The sequence below is a fragment of the Microcaecilia unicolor genome, chromosome 2 (assembly GCF_901765095.1).
Source record: "Microcaecilia unicolor chromosome 2, aMicUni1.1, whole genome shotgun sequence".
Taxonomy (NCBI): Eukaryota; Metazoa; Chordata; class Amphibia; order Gymnophiona; family Siphonopidae; genus Microcaecilia; species Microcaecilia unicolor.
In genome coordinates this window covers 452,136,781-452,160,732 of record NC_044032.1, presented here as the reverse complement: position 1 = coordinate 452,160,732, position 23,952 = coordinate 452,136,781, and the positions used below count along the sequence as shown (strand labels likewise).

The following is a 23,952-nucleotide window of genomic DNA, read 5'->3' as shown; positions in this document are numbered from 1 at the left end:
CTGATATTTTGGTGGGCTCGGTTCTTTCTGGCTCAGACTTCAAATCTGCAGCAGCCTTTGTGAGTTTGCCTGATCAGCAATTGCAATTAAATTCTGCTTTTCCTTCATCTACGGACTTCATCCCCCCCCCCCCCCCCCCCCCAAAAAAAAAAGAAAAAAAGCCTCTCCAAGCCATGGGAAGCACTAATTTATCAGAATTTGCTTTGGACTCATCAGCTTCGTTTTCCCTTGAATTTATATTGTTGTTGTATAATTGAAGAGAGCGCAGCCTTCTCTTATACCCACCCCCCCTGCTCCTTCTATGCAACCTCAGGAAGCAGCACTCTCTAAAAAGAGAAGACTGGATGTCACTTTGGAAACTGAGTCAGTTGGCTCGACTTCTAGATCTGATACTGTTTTCTCTGAGGCTTTTCACTCAGATTTGGCAGATATGCTAGAAGGGGAACTCCATATTGAGTAAGGGGAGACTCTACATCAGCAAGGATCTTCCATAAGGAATAAATACCTGCTTTTTATTACCAGGACGCTGAAGGTTATTAAGATTTCCTCTCCTGTACCTCAGATCTCTGTGACTACCTCTAACCCTATTATGGCAGACTCAAAGAAATCACCGAAGGGTTTTCATTCTGTCTATCTCTGTTCTATCTAGGTCTTGTATACCAACCATTTTTCCTAATAGGATTCACAATGGTTCTTAAAAAGAAAAAAATATCCTAACAATAAGGAGAAATTTTACGAAAACAAAGTATACTAATACAGGTCTAGATTTTATCATTCATATAAATGAGTTTTTAACACCTTCCTAAACAACAAATATGAAGATTGTAATCTCATATTGAAAGGTAACCTATTCCAAAAACAAGTCCCATGAAAAGGAAATGATCTTTCAATAATTGATTTTAACCTAATATTTTTCATTGCGGGATAACTTAATGTTTGATGATAGCAAAGGAACTGATTTCAGCTCAGTGGACTACTGATGCTAGTCGTAAGGTAGCCTGAGCTAAGTCTCATTGATATCCACTTCTTCCAGATGAGTTAGAACCATATAAGCTGCCCGAGGTGGATGCGTTGGTTACTGTTGTCGCTAAGAAGATTGCTATTCTTGTTGAAGGAGGTAGGCTTTCAAGGATGATCATAACTGTAGGTTTCTGTCTTCCTTGAAACTTTTATTTGAAGTGATCTCTTTTGTCCCTTCAGGTGACTAATTTGTTCTTACAGTGCCTGTATTTGTCTTTGCTAGATGGAAATAAAAAGAGCAGATCAATGGTGGGTTCACACAAACTTCAGGGGCTATACTGTGTGCTTGACTGGCAGAAAAACCAAACAAAATGGTGCATAGGCTTTTCCTCGGTACAAAGTGCGATCAGAAAACGAGTGTCATCGGCACCAGTGTAAGAAAACCAGCATAGACACTATTATGATGATAAAGTCAGTAGTCTGTCTCCTGGAGCAACAACAGCATGCAACTCAAAGAAAATTCAATATGTGCAAGTTTAATTCTCTAGCTTTGTTTTCCATGAGTTCCAATCTACGGTGTATAGCCATTTTGTCCTCCACCAGAGAAGATTGGGTACCTTTTAATAGCTTGAATCTCCTGGTCCAGCAATCCTCAACAATCAAAATCCTGGCGTGCAAAATCACCAAAGAAACAGTAACTGACCAACTATGCATCACATTATTCTACCACCCTCCAGGAAGCTGGGCAAGCTTCCAAGATGATTTCATGGACTTCATTTCAAACATCTGCACATCTGCACCAGTCACCCAAATGTCCTATTAATAGGTGACATAAACCTGCACCTAGAAAAACAGAACGACACAAACACCAGAACACTAATGAACTTCATAAACCAATGGAACTTCACAATAGCACAGAGAGTCTCATCGCACACAAAAGGACACTAATTAGACATACTAGCCCACAGATTCTCAACGAGTAACAACCATATATTCACAAACCACACATGGGAAGAGGTACCATGGTCAGACCAGAGCAACCTCACTTTCACACTACAATGGAAAGAAAATGGTAAGAAAAGAGAGCCAAGAACCCAACACACATTCACAACCAGAGGAAAAATAGACAACCACATGTTCTGGACAACAACAGTGAATGAACTCAACGACATACCACCTGAGGATAAACACTTCATGAGAAACTGGGACAAAACAAGTGAAAACACACTAAACAAAATAGCACCACTCAAAACAAAAATCACAAAACAACCACGTCCATGGTTTAATGGCAAACTACTACACATGAAGAAGCTCTGTAGGAAACTCAAAAGAGCATGGGCCAAAAACAAAATAGACACACACAAAACCATATGGTGAAAAGTCACAAGAACATACACAACAGCATAAAGAAAGCGAAAACAGTACAGTACATACACGAACCTCAACCAGACCAATACAAAAAAAAAATATTTGAACTCATGAACAAACTCTGAAAACCCAGAACATATTAGCAACAACTGAGACACCACCAACTGCAGACGAGCTTGCAAAATACTTCAAAAACAAAATAACAAACACAAGATCAAACCTTGCCAAAGCACAAATAAATGTCTCAGACTACCTACAGGACTGCGAAACACACGACAACCACACCGCAGCGGACAGAATATGGACCACGTTCAATGCACCCAAACTAGACACAGTAAAGACACTATTGACAAAATACATGCATGCATACTGCCTACTTGACAAATGTCCCAACTACATGATGAAAAACCTACCAGACTGGTTCATAGAGTACCTCACCAAACACATCACATGTGTGAAAGAGGTCAATTTTCAACAGACAAAGATGACATAGTACTCAAACCTATCCCCAAAAACACAACCAGCAAGATCAGCGATATCACAAATTACAGACCAGTAGCCTCAATACCACTACTGACCAAAACGATGGAAGGTCTAGTAACACAGCAACTAATGGAATACTTGACAAAATTCTCAATTCTTCATAAATCCCAATTGGGTTTCAGACCACATCACTAATAATAAAATTCAGAAGCATAACATGCCAAGGACAAAATATATTACTACTACAATTTGACACATCAAGGGCGTTCGACCTAGTAGACCATACCCCACTAATGACTTCTCGACATCATGTGGTGCAATGGCAACATGGTTCAATGGCTTCCTAAAGACCAGATCCTACATTGTAAAGATGTCCAACCAAGCATCAGCCTCATGGATATCTGAGTGCAAGGTACCACAGGGATTGCCAATATCACCAATACTGTTCAATGTAATGATGATGCCACTCGGGGAAAAAAACTGGAATTAATGGGTTTCAACCCATTTATATATGCAGATGTCACCATCTTCATACCTTTCCAAACAATATCACAAACATACAGGACAAAATTTAAAAGAGGATTGGACCTCATGGAAGAACGGGTAACAATTTTCAAACTCAAACTGAACAGAGACAGAACCAAATTCTTAGTACTATCCAGCCCACACAACCCCACATCCTACCAAAAATTCACAATCAACAAACAAACATACCACATCGAAACACAACTTAAAATACTAGTGATCAATCTTGACAAACACCTTACACTGGATAATCAAATATCAGCAGGAACATCAAAGTGCTTCAGAACACTAGGGAAACTGAGACGAATAAGACTATTTCCCTACACAATTTTTCTGGGTACTGGTCCAATCAATGATACCTTTGCAACTAGACTACTGCAATGCAGCGTACGCAGGGTACAAAGAAAACACACTAAAATCGCTGCAAACAGTCCAAAACACGGCAGCAAGACTGATTTTTCAAGAAATCAGAATATGAAAGAGCAGCCCCACTGCTTGAAACACTACATTGGCTACCAGTCAAGGCAAGAATATTTTTCAAAGCAAGCACCCTAATCTCCAAGATACTATTCGGAATGGCACCTGAATATATGCTTAACATGATTGAAATGCCAGCCCAGAAAACAGAAACTACCTACTCCTACATCTACCCAACTGGAAAAACACCATCTACAAAACTATCTACACAGCAGGATTTAGTTACCTGGGTTCCAAATGGTGGAACTCAATACCAAAAACCATAAGAAGCATCACAAATCTCCGCTAATTCAGAAAAGAGATGGAAACCTACCTCTTCAAAAAAAAAAAAAAAATTGTACTGTAATCACAAAGATATCATTGCCTTCCTTTCAAATCTACCTCTTCCAAAACTCTGCAATTGAACACAAAAGCTACCACTACCTTTTCCACTTCAAATCTGTCTCTTCAAAATCTCTATGAATATCCATACGAACTATAGATGCCCTCTCTATGTTACACAACACTATTGTAACTCCATCAAAATGTAAATTGTAAGCCACTTTGAACCGAAACTTGTTTTTGGATAATAGTGGGATACAAGAATGCATAAACAAATTTTAGAAATATAAATCTTTTTCTTTGAGGATGTTGGTTTCAGATTCAGCCAGCTGTGCTTTCTTCAACGATAGAGAAGCAAACTCTGCAAATAATCCACAAAGTTTGTGCATGGAATCCACTGCCTTCCATAACTCCTTAATGGTAGCAACTGCGGGCTTAACCAAGGTGGGGGTTGGGTTTGGTCAAAGACGGCAGGCAGTTGAGCCTCCGTAACCCTCCTACTCCCAGCTGGAGAATCCACAGGTTCACCACCTGGGGACTCCGCTGCTATCTCTCCTCCTGGAACAGCCATCTGAACGGTTGTCTGCCCCAGAGCTGAGGTCACCATACTAGGCCCCACTTACTCCAGACTCCCAGACAGATTGCAGGGCTGGTGGCAGTGGTGGAGAAATTCTCAGTGATGCATCACTGCCCAGTAGCATGGCAGTCTCCGTCCCGCCTGCCACAGCGAGAACGCTCAAAACTGAGAAGCTGCAATACACTGTTAGATGGTCCGCTGTCCCAGCACCACCAGAGGTGGCGCTGAAGTAGGTGGGGGAATCCACATTCATCCCTGTCTCTTAGGCATCGAAATGAGTTAGGAAAATGAAACGCAGAAGAAAATTAAAGATAGAGGTGGGGAGCTAGGAATCACAGCGAGTCAGCACATATTGGATGGTGGATCAGCTGTAATGATCTCCTGAGGACTTTGTCAAAAACGATGACCTTGGCTATTTCAGCAAAATGTTTGCTTTGGCTTAGGCATTGAGTGGTTGCTGCTGCTTCCAAATAAGCTTTTTTGGGGTGAGGTGGGGGGAGGACCTTGAAAAGTTAGTTAAGAATTTAAAGGACTCTAAGAACCAGCCTGCCAGAGGATAAAACCAAAAGGTTTTTTCTACTCGGGCCTGTCCCGTTTCCACAAAAGAGGAGCAGGTCAGGCTTTCTGCTCTGCCCCCATTTCTCATTGTTCCCAATGACGAGGTTTCGGTTCACTCCTTGACTGTAATCATAGGAGGAGGTCTATCCAAATTTGTTTGAGGAGTGGACCAAGATTACCTTAGACCAGAGGGTTCTAGAAATCAGAGAAGGTTAGAAACTTCTTGTCTTCTTGCATAAAGGTGAGTGGTTCACTTCACCTTACAGGCAGTTGTTCAAATGGGGGTGGTAGGCCCGGTATCGGAGGAGGAAAAAAGTCTGGGACGATGCTCCATCTATTTTGTAGTTCCAAAGAAAGAAAATTCCTTTTGTCCAGTTTTGGACCTCGAGCATGTCAACCATGCTCTCAAGATTCAGCATTTCAGAATGGAAACACTAAAATCAGTTATTTATTTATCACATTTGTACCCCACATTTTCCCACCTATTTGCTGGCTCAATGTGACTTACATCAAACCGTAGAGGCAATCGCCAATCCGGTAAATATACAAATACAATATAGTGTAGTGATAGGAAGCATCAAAAGAACAGGATATACAGGGAAAAAGGAGGGAATGGAAAGAGTGTCCAAAATGGTCCATTAATTTGCTGAGTTGCAGGATGTAGGGACGTGTGTTGGATCCTTGGGGTAGGCCTTTCCGAATAAGCTGATCTTGAGTGATTTCCTGAAATTAAGATGATTGTGAATAGTTTTTACAGCTTTTGGCAGTGCATTCCATAGTTGTGTACTTATAAAGGAGAAGGTGGAAGCATAAGTGGATTTATATTTGAGGCCGTTGCAGCTAGGGTAATGAAGGTTTAAGTATGAACGGGATAATCTGGATGTATTCCTGGATGGTAGGTTAATTAAGTTGGTCATGTATCCTGGGGCTTCTCCGTCAAAAAATTTTGTGAACTAGGGTACAGATTTAATTGGAAGCCAATGCAGTTTCTCTCAAAGAGTTTTAGTACTATCGAATTTGGATTTACCATAAATTAATCTGGCTGCTGTGTTTTGGTTGGTCTGAAGTTTCTTTATAAGTTCTTTACATCCTGCGTAAATTCCATTGCAGTAGTCTAAGTGGCCATTGATTGTATTAGATTACAAAATACTTCTCTCGGGAAGAAAGGTTTATTTCGTTTAAGTTTCCACAACGAGAAGAACAATTTCTTTTGTAGTGGAATTTATTTGGCTTTCAAGTGATAGGTTGCGATCAATTGTTACACCAAGTATTTTTAGGCTGTCTGAGATTGAAAGGGTAAGATCTGGGGTGATTAGAGTTGAAGGTTTGGACTTATTGTGTTGAGATGAAAGGCTTTTATTTTTTTTTTAAGATGCTTTTAAGCTTCCCATCTTAAAAAGCCTGAAAATCCTTGGAGTCGAGCTAGACAACCACCTGCTTATGGACAATCAAGCGAAGGTTGTTGTGAAGAGAATGTTTTTTGCAATGTGGCGGCTGAAGCGTATGAGAAATTGCCTGCCTAGAGATCTCTTCCGTACTCTCGTTCACTGGCTGGTCCTTTCTCACCTGGACTACTGTAGCGGGATATACGCTGGCTGTCATGACTATTTACTAAGAAAGCTCCAGACAGCTCAGAACACGGCTGCTAGATTAATACTAGGCAAATCACGCTTTGCCCATGCACAACCATTGCGTTTTGATCTGCACTGGCTCCCTGTCAAAGATCGCATCATCTTCAAAGTCTGCTCTTTAACGCACAAGATCATATTCGGAGAGGCCCCAGAGTACATGCTTGACTTAATCGATCTACCCCCAAGAAATGCTTTGTCGTCATCGCGAAACTTTCTCTGTCTGCACTATCCCAGCAGTAGGAAAGTCAGATACAAGCATATGTTTGCTTCGACTTTCCCGTATACCAGTGCAAAGACTTGGAACGAACTGCCGAAGCAATTAAAAGGGATATCTGACCATCAGTTATTCAAAAAGTTTTAAAGACATTCTTATTTGCAAAAGCCTATTCCCTACCGACCCCGCCATTTGACTCTCCTGTTGTCGGTTGAAGAGGGACTCTGACCCAATGGCACTTGTTGAACAGTTTACTCTTTCCATGTCTTTTCTGTAAATTTTGTCATCCTATGTTTTACCTTTCTTTACTGTAATGTTTCCTGAACTACTGTAAGCCACATTGTGCCTGCGCTTGTGGGAAAATGTGGGATAGAAATGCGCTTAAATAAATAAATAAATATAAGGCAGTGCGTTTTCTCAGTATTCAATTTCAGTTGAAAAGAATTAGCCCATAAGTTCATGGTGTTCAGACCAAGATTAATTTCATTGGTGATTTCAGACAGGTCATGTCTAATAGGAATATAAATTGTGACATCATCAGCATAAATGAACGGGTTAAGGCCTATATTGGACTTGGCCATAGGAATCAGCATTATGTTGAAGAGTATTGGAGATAATGGTGAGCCTTGAGGGACTTCACAGTCTGCTTTCCACGATGGTGATAAGGTTGAATTAGATTTTACTTGATAAGTTCTGGAGGTTAGAAAACCCTTGATCCATCTAAGTACATTTCCGCCAGTCCCAAAGTAATCAAGAAGGTTTAGTAGAATGTTATGGTTTACCATATCAAAAGCACTCGACATGTCAAATTGGAGAAGTATGCTTTTGCCTAAAGCTATTTCCTGCTTGAAGTTGGCAAGGAGAGTGAGAAGTACGGTTTCAGTGCTATGAAGGGGCTGAATCCTGATTGTTTGGTTATCATGCTCTCCATCATTTTAACAAAAAGTGGAATGGATGCAATAGGGCGATTAATTTGTGATATCATTGCTGTTTTTCTTGGTGTCCTTTGGTATTGGAGTGAGTGAAATGTTACCATATTCCACAGAGAAGAAACCATGTTCAAGCATGTAGTTTAAATAACATGTAAGGTCTGCAATAAAGTGGTCAGGGGCAGATTTAAGTAAGTGGTTAGGACACGTGTCCAGTTTGCAATAAGAATTTGAAAATTTATGAAACGCCTGCGTAACTGAATCAGTGGTGAGGTGGGCAAAGTTTAACAGGGTCCGATCTACAGGGTGTTCTACCGGGGTAGAATCCAGGCAGATGAAATAATCCATGTCAGAGTTGTGCTGAGGGAAGTGAATTACGCAATTTTGTTATTTTTTCCTTAAAGTATATAGCAAGATTGACAGCAGATGGGGTTTCAGAATTGATAGAGGTGAGTGAGTTAGAAACTGTTAGTTTATTGACGAAATGGAATAGTTTCTTCAGGTCTTTGTAGCCTGGACCTATGGACCTATTTTAGTTTTATAGTAGAGCCTTTTGGACTGTCTTATTTCATGTTTGTATTTTCTTTGCATTAGTTTCCATGCATTGAGAGTATGTTCATCTTTTTTTTTTTTTCTCCATGCTTGTTCAAGTTTTCTGGAAAGAGTTTTTAGTTTTCTTAGTTCATCATTAAACCAAGGCATCGAGTCTTGTCTTCTTGATGTTCGTGTTCTTACAGAAGCTAAGACGTCTAATTTGCTTCAGTTCAATCTTGGGAGTTTCTAATGACTCTAGATCTCAAGAAAATGTACTTTTACATTCCCATTTGGCCTCCTCATCAGTGCTTCCTCTATTTCGCAGATTTAGGCAACCACTTTGAGTTTTCGAAAGTGCCATTTGACCTCTTTACGGCATCCAGAACCTTCTTGAAGGTCATGGTAGTAGTAATGGTAATAGTAGTGGCTTTCCAGTTGACAGAGGGGGTCAGGGTCCATCCTTATCTGGATGGCTGGTTGATTAGGCGCCCTTCTTATCAGCAGTGTGTCCAAGTCACATCGAAAGTAGTTCACCACCTCTAAATGTTGGGTTGGATAATCCAATCTAGATAAGTAATCTGAGACCTTCTCACTCTCGATTACCTGGGGGCCTGGTTCGACACTCATCTAGGTTGAGTGTTTATCACCTGAGAATGTGCCAATTTTTAAAACTTCAAGAAATGATGCCATGGGTTCCTGCCCCATGACATAAATTCCTTTTCAGTTCCTCCAGTAAGGAAATGTCATGGGGGTAGGAGCGTATGTAATCCTTTCTTGAAATTTTAAAAGTTGGTGTTCTCTTTCTGTCTGCAGCCATTTTGGATGTCAGCATGAATGAAAATCCTGTCAACCCCAGCGTCTAGCAAATCAGGAAGCCCCTGTTGGGAAAAAGATGTTAAGCTTTGTGTTTTCCTGTGGATATTAACTTCAAACAGCTAAATGCTCATTTGTATATTTTTGAAGTAGTTTTGAAGAGTGTGAAATCCAGGAGTTATGCTGGTGTATTGTAACATGGACAATAGTTTTTGATATTTTTGATAACTAAAGTTAAATGTGGAAGTTATGAATTTGGACTATTCACTGGTTGTTTTGAATAAAAGCAGTTTTTTTCTGACAAATGATGAGTGAGCTCACATAAGACAGTGAAATCTGTTAAAGTTGAGCCTTTTTTGAGTCAGGTCTATCTCACCACTTCATTGTTTAATAATTTTTCTAGATTCCACATTGAGCTTTTTGGTAGGTGCTTTTTTTTTTTTTAATAGAGTTTCTATATTCTCCCAACTTGAGTTCTGTTTAGTTGTATCCCACAAGTTTTGGACTGATCTGTTGATGACACTAAAGAAAGTGAAATTAGGTCTTACCTGCTAATTTTCTTTCCTTCAGTCCCAACAGATAAATCCAGAATCCCATCCTAAGATGCACTGTTGTATATTTGTTTTATTGTTAAAATTTTCTTTGCTCTTCTTCGCAGGCTTGCTGATTGTTTCTTTGGTTTAAAAAATACAGAGAGAGTGCTTAAACTCCTTATTCTTTCTGATGTTAAGTTTCTTATACCTGTTAAAGGAGGCAGTAGATCTTTACGTTTCTTATGAGTTCTACTGTTTGGTTATCCAAATACTGAACTGGAGCAGCTGCACAGTATCTCTTTATGTGAGAGCTCAATTTGTACACTCGGTCTGCACCTGCTGGTAGGTGGGCATACCCCACAGGTTCTGGATGGATCTGTTGGGACTAAAGGAAAGAAAATTAGCAGGTAAGACATAATTTTACCTTTGTAATCCTTACAAATAGGGCAGTTTTAAGGCACTTCAAAAGTTATTGCAGTTCAGCTAGAAGTTGTCTAATTTATAGAATTAGCTGCAAATTAACTTTTAAGAAATCTAGCAGTGGGATAGCATACACTGACATTTGTCTTGGTCAGGTAGACATAGCTGTGGCTGATCTTGGCTTCAAGCATCCTGTATCTCTTGCTACTTTTCAAATGTATTCATTTACTTAAGGTGGGTAGTTAAGGTGCAGTAAAAACCTGGGTTTTACAGCATTTTAATTTCCTGTGAAAATGACTAACTTGCAGTATCTCAGTGCTGCAGATTAGTCACTGCCATGGTAGATGAATCATTGTGATCAAGCATGATTCATACTGCTTAGGAGCTTCAGGGCCCAAAGCCACTGCCTGATGCTCCAGTGCTGCACATAAAGGGGCTGGCCAATCAATATAAAAGCTCCTCTTTCTTGACATGTCCCTATCACATAATCTCTCGCCTTCTGTAGGCCCCTTATTTGGCAGTTTAGTCCCCTAAAGGTAGTACCATGAGACTACTGCTAGGGGTCTATTCTTCCGTTTTAAACCAGACACTGTCAGGGACAGAAGTGATTAGAGATCATTCCTTCCCAAATCCCCTCTAGAAAACAGGTCATCAAATAGTTTTCGAGGTAGCCCCGTGGTGGGAGAGTGCTATAGAAGGGTTGGGGGAGCTTTTGGGGGAAAGGAGTTATGTAGAAAGGGGCCGTTGGGGTGCAGCAGCGGATGTGATGTGGGGCATCCAGAAAGGTGGGAGCTTTCATATTGATTGTCCATCCCCTTTAAGGTGTGACCAGGGAGCATCAGGCTATGACTTTGCGCCCTGATACTCCTGGTTAGGAAAATGCCAGCTTTTTGCTGGCATTTTCTCCTGAAATAATTCAGCTTGCCATTTTCACTGCAAGCTGTATTGTTCAGTTACATAATAATGAAGTGTATTGTATGCATTTGCATGTTTTGTATCACATGATACCTTAGATTAATTCGTTTTATGGTAAAACATTGTCCTTTAATGCACAGTAAGAAACAAATAACGTGCATTATGTCCATAATGCAGTTTAATATTCCCCTATGATCTGCTAACGGAAGATATTAAAATGAAGACATGCAGTTCTTTTACATTTTGGCTTTTCAGATACTAGCAACATAGGAACTCAAACTATAAAAAAAAATGTGAGAAATCCTATATTCAGCAGAATGAGGTCACTTTGGCAGGAATTCAGGTAAATTAATTTTTATAAACTGAACTGTTTCCTTTAGGCCATTGAGATGGAGCTACGTAAGATGGAGGTACGTCAGGCCAATCGACACGTGTCTCTTTTGACCACCTTCATGCCTGACAGTTTTTTGCGACATGGAGGAGACCATGACTGTATCCTAGTGTTGTTGCTTATTCCACGACTTATATGCAAGGTAAATATATTTTTAGGCAGTTACCATAGGAACTAGTTGTCTAATGCTGGTAAGGAGATAGATGTTAACAGTTTACAAAATTTTTGTGATCTGCTTAAAGAACTAGAGTTCGGAGATTTAAACATCTCTTATAGAAAAATATAAATCTTCTCTAGTAGGCAGCCTTGTTCACAGGCCTTCATACTGTAGATTTCATTTATTTGTTGAAGCTTATGGGTAATTTTAGCTTCTTCATATGAGAAAGTACTATCTGTAGTGATGTCTGAATAACATATTACATAGTGTATTGTTTGTTTATAATTTGTGTCCTGAACAATTTGTAATATGGTTTTTATGAATGTAATTTGTAATCCGCCTAGAACAATGGATAGTGCGGAATAAAAATGTTTAAAAATAAATTTCATTGAGTTCTCGTATTCTCATCACTGATCTTTTTTTACTTCAATTAAGTCTTGCTAGCTAGTGTAAAAATGATTCTCCGAGGACAAGCAGGCTGCTTGTTCTCACGATTGGGTCGTTGTTCGCGACGGCCCAGGAGATCAGCAAATCTCTAAGCAAACAAAAAAACTTTCTAGAACACACCGGTGCGCGGGCAGAGCGAACCGCATGCGTGAACAGCTTCCCGCCTGCGGCGCGAGCGTGCCCTCAGTTTTGTTTTTTTCCGCGAATAAGGTGACACGCAGTTTTTTTCTTCGCTGTTACCTTCGGCCCAGGAGATTTTTGATGAAACCGCTTTTTTCTTTTTCAATTTCTTTTCAAAATTATTATTATTTTCTTTGAGTATTTCGTATTACCTTTATTTGCCTTCGTTTTTAGTCACTACTACTACTACTACTACTATTTAGCATTTCTATAGCGCTACAAGGCGTACGCAGCGCTGCACAAACATAGAAGAAAGACAGTCCCTGCTCAAAGAGCTTACAATCTAATAGACAAAAAAAAATAAATAAAGTAAGCAAATCAAATCAATTAATGTGAACGGGAAGGAAGAGAGGAGGGTAGGTGGAGGCGAGTGGTTACAAGTGGTTACGAGTCAAAAGCAATGTTAAAGAGGTGGCCTTTCAGTCTAGATTTAAAGGTGGCCAAGGATGGGGCAAGACGTAGGGGCTCAGGAAGTTTATTCCAGGCGTAGGGTGCAGCGAGACAGACGGCGCGAAGTCTGGAGTTGGCAGTAGTGGAGAAGGGAACAGATAAGAAGGATTTATCCATGGAGCGGAGTGCACGGGAAGGGGTGTAGGGAAGGACGAGTGTGGAGAGATACTGGGGAGCAGCAGAGTGAGTACATTTATAGGTTAGTAGAAGAAGTTTGAACAGGATGCGAAAACGGATAGGGAGCCAGTGAAGGGTCTTGAGGAGAGGGGTAGTATGAGTAAAGCGACCCTGGCGGAAGACGAGAGGGGCAGCAGAGTTTTGAACCGACTGGAGAGGGAAGAGGTGACTAAGTGGGAGGCCAGCAAGAAGCAGATTGCGGTAGTCTAAATGAGAGGAGACAAGGGTGTGGATGAGGGTTTTGGTAGAGTGCTGGAATGTCTCCAAATGAGTTAGCTTTACAAATGACAGTAATGATCTTCACTGCCATGCCAGGGTACGTGATATGATTTCAGTCTCAAAATTCACTGCTCTTCATGTTGGTCCTTTGGTGTTCCAGCCTGTGATTTTTCTACCGACTCTAGTCAGCCTCAGAAGATGTTTCTGAGTTTTTCTTTCTTTTCGTCGCGGCCCTATTTTAGGCCTCGCGGTCGGGGTTTGTATTCCCTTTTTGTGCCTTTTTTCTTTGGCAAAATCGAGTCATTTAATTTCGCAGCCGCCGTTTTCCCGTCCATGTCATCAGACACCCAGCGGCTTCAAGCGTTGTACTCAGTGCAACCGGATCATCTCGGGTACCGACCCCCACGCGTGGTGTCTCCAGTACCTTGGCCCCGATCATCTACCAGCTGCTTGTAAGCTGTGTCCTTTAATGAAAAAACTGCCTTAATTTACTGCATTACAATATTTTGCTTACCTGTAACAGATGTTCTCTAAGGATAGCAGGTTATTAGTACTAATAAAACACTCCCTTCTCTCTAAGGCGTTGAAATTTTCCTAGCTAGATATATAAATGGTGGGGGCTCCATACAATCTCATGATGGAGGACAATCCTGCTCATGGTCAATTAGATTATACTAGAAAGCTTTGGAGTCTTTATAGTCATTGCTATGAACTGAGCTTTGCCTTATAATTTCACCCATGTATGAGACTGATATCCTTCTGTCCTCACAGCAGCTGGGTAAGCAGTTTTGCTGTATTCTGTTTCATAAACTGAACTGCTCAAGAAAAGGTGGTGCAATAGATACAAACTGCATTCATAAACTGTGTTATCTTTCATAGGCTGAAATGATCAGTAACCAGGCTCAGGAGAAGTTTGATCTGAGTGGGAATTTTGCAGAACGGACTGGCCTTCGTGGAGCAGGTGGAGAGCAGTTGAGCTTTGCAGCTGGGCTTGTGTACTCACTCAGCCTCCTTCAAACTACGCTGCATAAATATGGACAGTGAGTATTTTGTCATGAACATCCTTACATTATGACTAAGAACATAAAATGTGCCATGCTGGGTCAAACCAAACATTCAGTTAGCCCAGCATTCTGTCTCCAACAGTAACCACTAGAAAGCACCCAGATTTCAAAAAGTAGATGCATTCTTTGTTGCTCACTTCCAGGGTAAGTGGTGGCTTTTCCCAAGTCTGTGTGGGAAATAATTGCTATTAAACTTCCTCCAGGACCTTGTCCAAGTCAACTTTTAAACCAAGCTGTGCTAGATGCTTTGACCACATCCTTTAGAAACAAATTACATTGCTTAATTGTGAGTTAATTGAAAAAGTACTTTCTCCAATTTCCGAGTGTGGGGCACCCCTCTCAGTGCACTTTGCTACGCAACTCAATCACAAAGTCCCTCGGTTCTGCTCCAGGTCCATGACAGACTTGCGTTGGATGCCTTCCTCCTTCATTGTGGGACCGGTCTTCTGTAGGCATTTCTTTTCATCCCTCTGGTAGGTAAGACTTTGCTGAAACTCAAGCAAGACCGAGGAACCATGATTGTGTTCACTCCATGTTGACCCTGGCAAATCTGGTTCCCTCTTCTGGAGTTGTTCTCCGAAGAATTGTGGAGATTGGAGTGTTTTCTGACATCACGGAGAACAAGGGATCTCTTCTGCATCCCATCCTCCAGTCTCTAGTCCTCACAGCCTGGATGTTGAGAGCTTAAAATTTGCTTCCTTGTATCTTCCTCAGGGTGTCTCCTTGGTCTTGCTGGCTTCCAGGAAAGATTCCACAAAGAGGTGTTACTCTTTCAAGTGGAGAAGGTTTGCCATCTGGTGTGAGGGCAAGGCCCTAGATCCTCTTTCTTGCCCTACACATACTTTACTTGAATACCTTCTATACCTTTCTGAGTCTGGTCACAAGACTAACTCTGTAAGGGTTCACCTTAGTGCGATTAGTGCTTACCATCGCTGTGTAAAGGGTACGTCCATCTTTAAACATCCTCTATTTTGCTTTATGAGAGATTTGCTTCAAACCTCTGCCTTTGTCATGGGACCTCAATGTCGTCCTCACCCAGCTGATGAAAGCTCCTTTTGAGCCGCTGGATTCTTTTCTTATTTATTTATTAAATTTAATCAAAATTTTACACGTAAAACATGTAAATAGGTAATACATTGTATACCTTGGCCAATAATCCAAACAATTATACTATTATTAGTTTGCAAGTACACAGATTCACCAGGTAAGAACAGGTTATACAATTAATTAGACCACAATTCTAACTTCCAAGGGAGGCGTGATTTAGATAATAGGAGATCTCAAACAAGAAAAAGAAAATGACCGTTTATGGCCTGGCCTTTTCCTACCCTTACTCGTATTGATAATCAGATAACATCAATTCCATATCATCAAGCTGATCAATCCATAGACTGGTGGGTTGTGTCCATCTACCAGCAGGTGGAGATAGAGAGCAAACTTTTGCCTCCCTATATGTGGTCATGTGCTGCCGGAAACTCCTCAGTATGTTCTCTATCTCAGCAGGTGGTGGTCACACACAGCAGCAGCTCTGGCTAGGCCTCCAAGCCTAATCCTTAGGTTTTGTTGAGGCCTGGGGTTGAGGGCTCTTTTGAGCAAGTGCAAACCTGGTGGTGCCAGGTCCCTCCTTTTCTCCCCCCTCCCGCTGGCTCCGTTTAAAAAAAAAAAAAAAAAAATTTTTAAACATCTTTAAAGGCGTTTAATTCGACGTTTCTTTAAACGTTCATTGCAGCTACTCACTGGGACACCAGTTCGTTACAGCTCGGAGCGGCAAGCAGGTAATTTTACCTTTTTATAGCGGGCAGGGGGTTCCCCGATTCTTCTCCTCGTGGCATATGGCGTCGGAGGGCGAGGGCGCAAAGGGTCGCTCCCCGGATCGCTGGAGCGCTTCTAGAGGGGATGCGGGGGTTTTACAACCTGATTCGCCCTTGATGGGTGACAGTTTAGTGACCGATGAATGTCCCGGTCGTTCCTCCGGCGTGGCTGTTTTTTTCCCGCCATACACGCCCATCCCCCGCTCCTCGCCTCCGCCATCTTGGCCGGCCACGCGGCTCGGACGGCTTCTTCGTGGGCCGCCCTTGAGGTTGGAGACATTAATGCCATGAACGCCCTTAATTTGGGCGACGGCACAAGCGGCTAAAGTTAAGCGCCGTTCTTCCCGCGCGGCTCCTTCGCGGAGTTTCGCGCCGGACGCCATTTTGGATGCGCGGCATGTCTCTCCCCCGCTATTGCGAGCGCCGGTTGAGAGTGCGTCTAGGGCTGTTGCCCAGGCTGCGGAAGTGCACAGTCTGGGGGGTTTCTCCCCCGAGTTTGTTTTGCTGCTGCATCAGGCTTTCCTCATGCAAAACGCTGCCCCTGCTCCCTCTTCTGATAAAGAGGTTGAGGTTCCCAGAGGTAAACGCCCTCGGGTTGATTTCCAGGCCTTGGAGGACTTTGTCTCCTCCGATGTAGATGAGGGCAGCGTGTCTGAGGTCTCCCAACGGTCCTTAGCGGATTCCTTGGAGGAGATAGATCCCCGCTCGGATGGAGCGGATGACCCCTCTGCAGCGCGGCTTTTTAGCCCAGAGGATTTGCCCAACCTGTTTTTACAGGCCATGGACACTTTGAAGATTTCCTCTCCGGAGGACGTCTCTCCCTCAGCCCCTGTTGGCTCTGCCATTATGCTGGGGACGAAGCGCCCGCCTAGATCCTTCCACGTGCATGATGCCATGCACACCTTAATTGCGGCTCAATGGGATGTCCCGGAAACGAGCCTTAAAGTGGCTAGGGCTATGTCCCGCCTCTATCCTTTGGCTGTGAGTGAACGTGAGGCCTATCTGTGGCCTACCGTGGATTCTTTAATCACTGCGGTGACTAAGAAAACGGCGTTGCCGGTGGAAGGTGGCACGGCCCTAAAGGACGCCCAAGACAGAAGATTGGAGGCGGCCTTAAGGTCGTCCTTTGAGGCAGCTGCTTTAAGTTTGCAGGCCTCAGTTTGCGGCTCCTATGTGGCCAGGGCGTGCCTGACTATGGTGCAGCGGGCTTCCCCTCGGATCTTTCCTTGAGGGCTGATTGGCCAGCCCTGGAATCGGGCTTAGCCTATTTGGCAGACTTGCTGTATGATGTCTTGAGAGCCTCAGCTAAAGGCATGGCTCAGACAGTCTCTGCGCGGCGGTGGCTTTGGCTGAAACATTGGTCTGCTGACCACGCCTCTAAATCCCGCCTGGCTAGATTGCCTTTTAAAGGCAAGCTGCTCTTTGGGGTCGAGCTGGACAAAATCGTGTCCGATCTCGGCACGTCTAAGGGCAAGAAATTACCAGAGGTCAGGGCTCGGGCTAGTACTCGTCCCGGTACCTCCAGAGGACGGTTGCTGGAAGCCCGTCGGTACCGCCCGGGCAAGTCGGGTTCCTCTGCCCCCTCTTCCTTCAAGAGGAATTTCTCCCCCAAGCAGCATTCCTTTCGCAGAGACCGCCGTCCCGGAGGTGCTCCCTCCGGTCCTCCCCCAGGGTCTCGTACCCAATGACGGGGCCTTGGTCCACGCCCCAGTGCAGATTGGAGGACGGCTGTCCTCGTTTCTGGGCGAGTGGACCACTATAACTTCAGACGCGTGGGTGCTGGAAGTCATCAGAGACGGCTACAAGCTAGAGTTCTGCCAACCCTTAAGAGACGGGTTTGTACTCTCTCCCTGCAAGTCTCCGGTCAAGCTGTGGCAGTGCAGCAGACCTTGGACAACCTGATCCGCCTGGGTGCGGTCGTTCCGGTGCCAAAAAATCAGATTGGCAAGGGACGTTACTCCATTTACTTTGTGGTTCCAAAGAAAGGAGGTTCTGTCCGGCCTATCCTCGACCTCAAAGGGGTCAATCGGGCCTGGAAAGTGAGGCACTTTCGCATGGAGACTCTCCGCTCTGTTATAGCGGCAGTGAAGGCAGGAGAGTTCTTGGCTTCCTTGGACATCAAGGAAGCGTACCTGCATATTCCCATCTGGCCTCCTCTCCAACGCTTTCTGCGTTTTTCAGTCCTGAGACGACACTTCCAGTTCAGAGCCCTCCCTTTCGGGTTGGCTACTGCTCCGCGGACCTTTTCCAAAGTAATGGGGGTCATAGCGGCCTTCCTGCTAAAGGAAGGAGTACAAGTCCATCCTTATCTGGACGACTGGTTGATCCGAGCCCCCTCTTATGCAGAGTGCGGCAAAGCTATGGACCGGGTAGTTGCTCTTGTGAGCTCCCTGGGCTGGATCATCAACTGGAAGAAGAGCCAGCTGCGCCCGACTCAGTCCCTGGAGTATCTGGGAGTTCGATTCGACACCCAAGTGGGCAGAGTGTTCCTGCCAGACAATCGGATTGTCAAGCTTCAGGCTCAGGTGGACTAGTTCCTAGTAGCCTCTCCTATTCGGGCTTGGAACTACGTGCAGCTGTTGGGCTCTATGACGGCCACGATGGAAGTAGTGCCCTGGGCCAGGGCTCATATGAGACCACTACAGCTATCTCTGCTGCTGCGCTGGACTCCGATGTCGGAGGATTATGCTGTGCGCCTTCCCGTGGACCCAGCAGTGCGCAAAGCGCTGAGCTGGTGGACGCAGACAGACTAGTCTCCTGCAGAGGCAAGTGGTCTATCAACCTCCTGGAACTCAGAGCCATTCGGTTGGTGTTATTGGAGTTCATCCCGGTACTGGTGTTGTAGCCTGTACGGGTCCTGTCGGACAATGCCACGGCTGTGGCCTATATCAACCGCCAGGGAGGTACCAAGAGCGCCCCTCTAGCCAAGGAGGCTATGAGTCTTTGCCAGTGGGCGGAAGCGAACCTGGAGCAGCTTTCAGCGGCCCACATTGCCGGAGTCATGAATGTCAAGGCGGACTTTCTCAGTCGCCATACCTTTGAGCCCGGAGAGTGGCAACTATCTGCTCAGGCGTTCTTGGACATCACGAAGCGCTGGGGCCAGCCGAGCCTAGATCTGATGGCGTCATCGGCCAATTGCCAAGTGCCGCGCTTTTTCAGCAGAGGATGGGACCCTCGATCCCTGGGAGTAGATGCTCTTCTCCAACAGTGGCCGACACAAGAGCTCCTCTATGTGTTCCCGCCCTGGCCCATGTTGGGCAGGGTGCTAGACCGGGTGGCAAAGCATCCCGGCAGGGTAATCCTGGTGGGTCCGGATTGGCCCAGACGTCCCTGGTATGCGGACTTGATCAGGCTCTCAGTCGACGATCCTCTGCGGCTGTCAGTGGAGCAGGGCCGGTTACATCAGGGTCCCGTGGTGATGGAGGATCCCTCTCCCTTTGGTCTTGCGGCCTGGCTATTGAGCGGCAGCGTCTGAGGAAGAAGGGCTTCTCAGACAAGGTCATCGCCACTATGCTGAGAGCGAGGAAACGCTCTACTTCTACTGCTTACGCCAGGGTTTGGCGTATCTTTGCAGCATGGTGTGAAGCAGGCTCTCTTTCTCCCTTCACTGCTCCAATTTCTTCAGTGTTGGCGTTCCTGCAAGAAGGTCTGGAGAAAGGCCTGTCGCTCAGTTCCCTTAAAGTCCAGGTAGCGGCTCTGGCTTGCTTCAGGGGCCGCCTGAAGGGTGCTTCCCTGGCTTCGCAGCCAGATGTGGTGCGCTTTCTCAAGGGAGTTAATCACCTGCGCCCTCCTCTGCACTCAGTGGTGCCTGCATGGAATCTCAACCTGGTGCTAAGAGCATTGCAGAAGCCGCCTTTTGAACCCTTGTCGAGGGCATCTCTGAAAGACCTGACGTTGAAAGCAGTCTTTTTGGTGGCTATCACTTCAGCCAGAAGAGTTTCCGAGCTCCAGGCGCTCTCATGTCGAGAGCCTTTTCTGCAGTTCACTGAGGCAGGAGTGACTATTCGCACAGTGCCTTCCTTCCTGCCCAAGATTGTTTCTCGCTTCCATGTGAATCAGCAGCTCTGTCTCCCTTCCTTTCGTAGGGAGGACTACCCAGAGGAGTACTCCGCTCTTGAATATCTGGATGTGAGACGAGTCATCTTCAGATACTTGGAAGTGACCAATGATTTCCGGAAATCGGATCATCTGTTTGTCCTGTTTGCAGGTCCTCGTAAGGGTCTGCAGGCTGCTAAGCCTACAGTGGCAAGATGGGTCAAGGAAGCCATTGCAGCGGCTTATGTGGCCGCGGGGAAGGTGCCGCCTATCCAGCTGAAGGCTCACTCCACGAGAGCTCAGGCGGCCTCGATGGCAGAGGCCGGATCCGTCTCCTTGGAAGAGATATGCAAGGCGGCAACTTGGGCTTCGGCTCATACATTCTCCAAGCATTACCGTTTGACTGTGGCTGCACGGGCGGAGGCCCGGTTTGGAGCTTCAGTGTTGAGGTCAGGGATTTCAATGTCCCGCCCTGGGTGAGTACTGCTTCGGTACATCCCACCAGTCTATGGATTGATCAGCTTGATGATATGGAAGGTAAAATTATGTATAATCATACCTGATAATTTTCTTTCCATTAATCATAGCTGATCAATCCATAGCCCCTCCCAGATATCTGTTCTGTTTTTATTCTGGTTGCATTTCAGGTTCAAGTTAGTCTTCAGTTATTTCAGAAAGACTTCGTGTTCAAGTTCTTTCACTTGGATTCTTCAAGAGTTGAGACGAGTTTGTGTTACAGTGAGCTGCTGCATTCCTCTCCCCTCCGTTTTACGGGGCTGGATTGAGACATAAATTCTGCCGGCACTCCCTCCCGCTTCGTGCGGCTGTAGGGCAGCTTTGTACCCCTCCCGCTTCGGCGGTGTTAGGATCAGTCAGCTCCTCCCGCGGTTGCGGTTGCAGGATAAGCCAGATCCCCCCGCATCGGCGGGTGTGGTGTCCCTCCCCCGCTCCGCGGGGATGAGCTGGACGGATTCCCCTCCCCCACTTGTGTGGGGATGAGCTGGGTTAATTCCCCTCCCCCGTTTCGGCGGTGGTGAGCTGGGCAGAGTGTCCCTTCGTGGGTGTAATTCTCTAAGTGCTGAGTCCTGCGGATGGAGCTTTGATATCGACATACTGAGGAGTTTCCGGCAGCACATGACCACATATAGGGAGGCAAAAGTTTGCTCTCTATCTCCACCTGCTGGTAGATGGACACAACCCACCAGTCTATGGATTGATCAGCTATGATTAATGGAAAGAAAATTATCAGGTATGATTATACATAATTTTACCTTATTCTGCAGGTGTATTGGCTAATTTTTTCATCTCTAAGAACGCTTTAAGATGTTCCAGTTCAAAAAATGTATATTTTACACCCATATATTTAACCAGACATTTACATGGGTAAGCAAGTAAATATGTTGCCCCCAAAGCTCGAGTCTCTTCTCTATATGAAAGAATTATCTTTCTCCTATCCTGAGTTGTCTTACAAACATCCGGGTATATCCACAGTCTTTGACAACAAAAAGTTTTTAAGGCATTTTTGAAGTATAACTTCAGCACAGCATTCAAATCCTGTTCAAAAACAAATGATATCAAAAGAGTTCTGCGCTGTTCAATTTCAGATAAGGATGAGTCTAGTATTACTGAAATGTCCAATTGTGCTTGAGGATCCAAAGATATATTCTCCGCTTCAGTTTTCTTGCCCCTATCTCCTGATTCAGCTTGCAAAGAAATTGGTAGGTAATATATTCTATTTAAGTGAGGAATAGCTGAATCTGGATATAACAGGATTTCTTTTAGATATTTCTTGAACATTTCAATAGGGCTCAGTTCTTTAATCCCGGGAAAATTTAATATTCTGAGTTTCAGCCTTCTATTGAAGTTCTCAAATTGTTCAATTTTCTTATGGATTACTATTTTATCTGTTACTAAAGATTCAGTCACAGATTTTAAAGATTTAACTTACTGCTGAACTGCTTCAGTTTGTAAGACCGATTCCTGTTTGGTTTTTTCAAGGGAATTAGTCAAAGAGTCAATTTTACTTACTAATAGAGAGGTCTCTCGAGCAGATTTTATTACCGTCTGGCTCAAGCCCTGTAGTATCTTCCATATCATCTGCAGATTTATCTCTGCCGGAGGATTCCCCTCCAAAGAAGTTTCCTCAGCGTTCAGGGGGGGGGAGTTAGCGCCATCCGAGGTTTGATCCAGCACGCCTTCCGTAGTGACTTCATCCTCCTCCCTCCGCCCCGAAATCGCTGGTGGCAGAGGTCGATTATCTGGCGGCGAAAGTGATATTTCCAGTGCCGAGGGAGATATGGCTCCTCAAACAGCTCCCAATTCGGTTTCGCCTGCCCTATTTCCTTGGATAGGCGTCGTGAATCGATCCAGTGTTTGTTGGGCCGGGGAGGAAGTTCGGGCCGCTGGCGTCAGGCCCTTAACTAACCCCTTCCTTTGGTATGGGGCATTTCGGACTAAGAGGTAAAGCAAGAAGAAAATTAGGCTCCCAGCAAAACCACCGTGAGCGATCCACAAACACTCAGGTCGCCATCTTGACACGCCCCCCGAGCCGCTGGATTCTTGTCATCTGAAGTACTTGACCTGGAAGGTCCTGTTTTTGATGGCTGTTACTTCAGCTCACAGGGTCCACCTTTAAATTTTATCATAACAGATTATTTCTCTGCATGCACCCTAAGTTCTTGCCTAAGGTTGTTTCAGAGTTCCAGCTGAACCAGTCGATCATTCTTCCAACATTCTTTCCCAAACCACATGCCCATCCTGGCAAAAGTGCACTGCACACCATGGACTGCAAGCAAGCATTGGCCTTTTGCTTGGAGAGGACTAAGACCTACAGGCAGCTTTTTCTTTTGATCCCAACAGGATGGGCGTTGCATTGAGAAATGCACAATCTCCAATTGGATGGCAGATTTGCATTTCATTCACTTATGCCCAGGCTGAGCTGACTCTTGAAGGTCATGCCTTCTTTGCTTTTTATTTTTTTCAGTCACTTGTTTGAAGAACCATATAAATATCCTTTTTGTCTTGCTTTCCTTCCATAAAAATCTGTTGCCTTATTTATAGCTGCTTTCAGCTTGGACCACTGTCCGTATGTCTACTCCTCCCGTCAACTCTTTCTTCAGGGATTACTCCATTCTAGTAAAGTCAGCATGTGTGTTGGCACTCTGGTTTAGCTTTTGTATCAAATCATATCATGTGATGATCAGTATTGCCTAGGTGGGCACCCATCTGGACGTTAGCAACACTTCTGCCTTGGTTGTACCACAGAAAGATGGTATATCAAATCCTTTACACTTTGTGAGCCCTAGATCCAGCATCACCCCTTCCCTTGAGGGTTCCATCAGCATTTGTCTGAACAGAGCACTTCAGCAGGCATGTATGATCTCTATTTCTTTTTGATCTGCAGATAGGACATTCCATTCCACATCAGTCAATTTGAAGTCTCCCAGCAAAAGCACCCACCATTTCTTTCTCAGCTTATGAATATCTTCAATTAGATCTTTGTCCAGCTTCTCCAGTTGTGCCAGAGATAGCAAGGATATAGAAAGAGCATTTATCTTCTGTTTCCAGGATAATCTATATTACTATATTACTTTTACTCAGCGCGTGGTTAGACTCTGGAACTCATTGCCGGAGAAGGTAGTGACGGCAGCTGGCCTTGCTGAGTTTAAAGGGGGTCTGGACAGATTCCTGAAGGAAAAGTCCATTGATCATTATTAAATTTTGGGGCTTTGCCAGGTTCTTAGGGCCTGGATTGGCCGCTTTT

General features: G+C 44.4%; 1 protein-coding gene across 3 annotated transcripts in view; it reads left to right on the top strand.

Moving 5' to 3' along the window:
• LOC115461248 (dynactin subunit 1-like) overlaps window positions 1-23,952 on the top strand; it is a 188,975-nt gene that overhangs the window by 71,875 nt on the left and 93,148 nt on the right. For all 3 annotated transcript variants that reach the window (XM_030190949.1, XM_030190951.1, XM_030190950.1), the window contains exons 13-14: window positions 11,639-11,791; window positions 14,159-14,319. In XM_030190949.1, coding sequence (XP_030046809.1) covers window positions 11,639-11,791; window positions 14,159-14,319 — 314 coding nt within the window. The remainder of the gene's footprint in view (window positions 1-11,638; window positions 11,792-14,158; window positions 14,320-23,952) is intronic.